The following is a 3,448-nucleotide window of genomic DNA, read 5'->3' on the forward strand; positions in this document are numbered from 1 at the left end:
TGGAGACGAGATGCTTGTTAGATAATTTGGTTAGTGTTAATATGGGTAATGGTGCGGGTAGGAGGCATTGTATTTGTTAGGACGTGAAGTGTGAAGGTTTTTGTCGGGGATGGTTCACGCATTCAAGTAAATTTCGTGAGCCCGGGATGAAGAAATATGGTTCCAAGTGTAAGGCAAAGGATAAGGTAAAAAAGAAGATTGCTTCGGATAATTTTTTTTAGTTTAAGGCATAGAAGTGATGATGATGATGATGAAGTGGGGGGCGGGATCCATAATTCGTTTAAATATGCTCAAGTGGACGGGTTTTGCATGTGGTCTTACGTGGGCTAGAAATTAGGACTATCACTAGGAAAACAGGGCTTTTTTTTTAGGAGTTTAGAACACGTGGTTTTAGTCCTCCTCCGTCGGGTACTAACATTGGTGACGGAGCCGGAAACGGTACGACATTTTCATTCAAAGCTAGTGCGAGCAATGACGACGACACCGACTTCACCGACGATGAGGCCATCGGTTAGTGGGGTTTGGATTTGGTTGATAGTAGCTGTCTTCGTTTGAATTGGTTACTATATCTGTGTTTTTCCATGTTGTAGTTTCTTTGTCGTGTTGTTTGTTGACTCTCGGCGGTGTTTGGGTTTAAGTTTAGTTTATTATTTCCGAGCCTTATCCGCGTTAATTTCTTGTATCTTGTTTCTCGTTTTCTTCTTCCGGAAAAACGTTTTCTTTTTTTTTTTTTTTTTGGAAAAGAAAATAATAAAATAAAAAACTTAACATAGCTTCAAGACTTCTAATTATCTTTATTTTTAGGATTTTCACGGAACGCACAATTAACGTGACACCGGCTGAAACTTTTCATTATAGTTTAAAAAGCAATCGTTCAGAATCATAAACCCTAGCTTCCTGAAGCCCGATCAATTCGCATCAGGTACTCAATTTCTTCTTATCAATTCCTTATAATACGTTATATTAACTCAAATTTCAATGTGTTTCTGTTGATTACCGATTAGGTTTTCGTTTCGATTTTTCTAATTCGTGTAGAATTCAACTTATATTCTATTTGCAAGGCGTGGGATGATAATGAAGAACTAGGTTTAGGTTACGCAATTGAATCCCTATGGTATTGTTCTATTCTGCATCTATTGTTTTACTTGATTATGGCTACTGGAATCATGTGTTACGTTCAAAGTTTATGGCCGTTTGCGAAAATTAGAAACGACGATCTACGTGTATCGGATAGTTTAGTCAGGGATTTGGATATACCAGATGAGACGAAACAGTTTGTGTTCGCGATTCGCGAACCGGAATCACAGGCAGTGATTTATATACTTTGCGTTCAGAATTTATCAGAGAGGTCGGCAGTTGATGCCAAACGTGTTGTTAGATGTGTTAAGCCTGAAGCAGTTGTGGCTCAAGTGAAAGAGGTTGAGTTTGACGATGCGCCTTTTTTAGGTGATGAAGAAAAATCGATTCCGACTTCTTCATTGCAAGTACTTAAGAGGTGTTTTTTACATAAGATTGGTACAGATAAGTATGAAAATGTGGCTGGGAGTTTGGTTTTAAAGGAGATATTTGGTGTTGGATTTAATGGACATTATTCAGCTGCGAAACAAATGGCTGAAGAAGTTGGTTCGTCGTTTTTTTTGCTCGAATCTCCATTTGTTAAATTGGAAAGTGAGAATAGTTCGTCGAGTGGTGTTGAGTCGGGTAATGGTTTTCAAGGTTTTACTGTACAGCCTAGTAATTTAATGCCACAAAAAGTGAGTTATACCGTTACAGCAGGGTCAAGTAGGTATCTTGTTTCAGACATTCGTTCTCAGATATTGAAACCGTTATACACTCAATTACATCAATTAAGTGGTGATCAGAATACGTTGAACATTAAGCCGACAGATGATTATGAGGCCCCACAGTATGCACGTTCTGTTTATCCGTTGCTTGAAGATTTGCATAACATTTTTCTTGAAGTACCTTCAATGGGAAGGGCTTTAGCTTACGCACAAAAGATGCTTCATGATGTCAGCAAAGGAGATAGTATTGATAATCAAATCTTATCAGAAGTCTATGCATTTCGTATTGCGGTTGAAGGGTTACGCATAGCACTTAATAACGCCGGCCGTATGCCTATCGCCAAAACCGTTGACCATCAATCCTCTAAGGTTGACTTTTCTGCTTTACCTGAAGATGAGAAATCACATGCTCTTATTGCTCAATCTCTTCGTAGTCAAACAAAGACTTTTAAATCCATAGTTGCCATTATAGATGCTAGTACATTATCTGGCTTAAGAAAACATTGGAACACTTTTGTTCCTACAGATATTATGGACACAATTGATGACCTCGTTGCTGAGTCAGCAAAAGACGGTGACCCCACCAATCACAAGAAACGAAAATTAATGGATAAACCGGTTGTTGCGGTGGGGGCCGGTGCAACTGCAGTATTAGGTGCTTCGCCTCTTTCAAAAGCTGTTCCAGCTTCAACTTTAGTAAAAGTTGCTACCTTTAAAGTCCCGATATCTGTAAAACTGATAATGACACAGACCCAAAAGCTAATTTCTTTAACGGTTAGTAAAGTTCTCGGTCCATCAAAACTTGTGCACGCCACATCATCAATGAAAGCAGCTGCAAATGCAGAGAAGATTAGAACAGTTGTTCATAGTGTGATTGCATCTGCTGAAAAAACTAGTCTTTCTGCAATGCGAACAGCTTTTTATGAAATAATGAGGTCACGTAGGGTTCGACCCATTGGGGTGCTTCCGTGGGCCACGTTTGGATGCAGTGTTGCTACTTGTACTAGCTTGCTTGTTTATGGTGATGGTATTGAGTGTGCGGTTGAATCTATACCTTCTGCGTCTTCAATTGCAAGTTTAGGGCGAGGGATTGAAAGTTTACATCGAGCGTCATTAGAAGTTGAAGAAAAGGAAAGCTCCAGGATACAAAAGTCTATTGAGTCGCTTGTTAACAGGTTTAAAAACTGGAAACTTTCTTCTTGATGTGAGAGTTTCGTGTTCTTTCATTATTATTATTATTATTCAAAGCTATAATTCTTCTAGCAAACAGTTTGGTGATTTCTTGTGTAAATGATGAGTTATATGAGTAATAGTTTGCATTACATGGTAAATGCTTTTGTACGTTGGTTGAATTCGTTTCTACTAGGTTTGAGATTACATGGTAAATGCTTTTGTGTTCTTGTCTTGTGATTATGGAAATACAACCTGCCTAGATATAATATAAGCTACAAATGAATAAATGATACTCCCTCCGTCCCACTTGAAGTGTCCACATTTCCATTTTGGGATGTCCCATTACAAGTGTCCACTTTGTATTTCAACCAATGAGAAGAGGTTATTCTGGAGAGAGAAGAATTCTGATTGGTGGAGAATGAAGTTAGTGGGATTTTTTTAAAACTGTGTGCAAAAAGTAAGTGGACACTTGTAGTGGGACAGAGGAAGTA

The 3,448-nt window shown here is 38.5% G+C and overlaps 1 protein-coding gene across 3 annotated transcripts; it reads left to right on the forward strand.

The window, feature by feature from the left end:
* The first annotated feature begins 824 nt into the window (after positions 1–824).
* Positions 825–3,105, forward strand: LOC139868528 (uncharacterized). 3 transcript variants are annotated; one of them, XM_071856872.1, is made up of 2 exons: positions 825–922; positions 1,036–3,105. In XM_071856872.1, the coding sequence occupies exon 2, from the start codon at positions 1,152–1,154 to the stop codon at positions 2,985–2,987; it is 1,836 nt and encodes a 611-aa protein (XP_071712973.1). In that variant the 5' UTR covers positions 825–922; positions 1,036–1,151; the 3' UTR covers positions 2,988–3,105. The 3 variants fall into 3 exon arrangements, with proteins under 3 accessions (XP_071712973.1, XP_071712968.1, XP_071712971.1); XM_071856867.1 differs by having other exon boundaries at positions 830–922; positions 1,005–3,105; XM_071856870.1 differs by having other exon boundaries at positions 845–922; positions 1,062–3,105.
* The last annotated feature ends 343 nt before the right edge of the window (positions 3,106–3,448 follow it).

This window comes from Rutidosis leptorrhynchoides, chromosome 1 (assembly GCF_046630445.1).
Source record: "Rutidosis leptorrhynchoides isolate AG116_Rl617_1_P2 chromosome 1, CSIRO_AGI_Rlap_v1, whole genome shotgun sequence".
Taxonomy (NCBI): domain Eukaryota; kingdom Viridiplantae; phylum Streptophyta; class Magnoliopsida; order Asterales; family Asteraceae; genus Rutidosis; species Rutidosis leptorrhynchoides.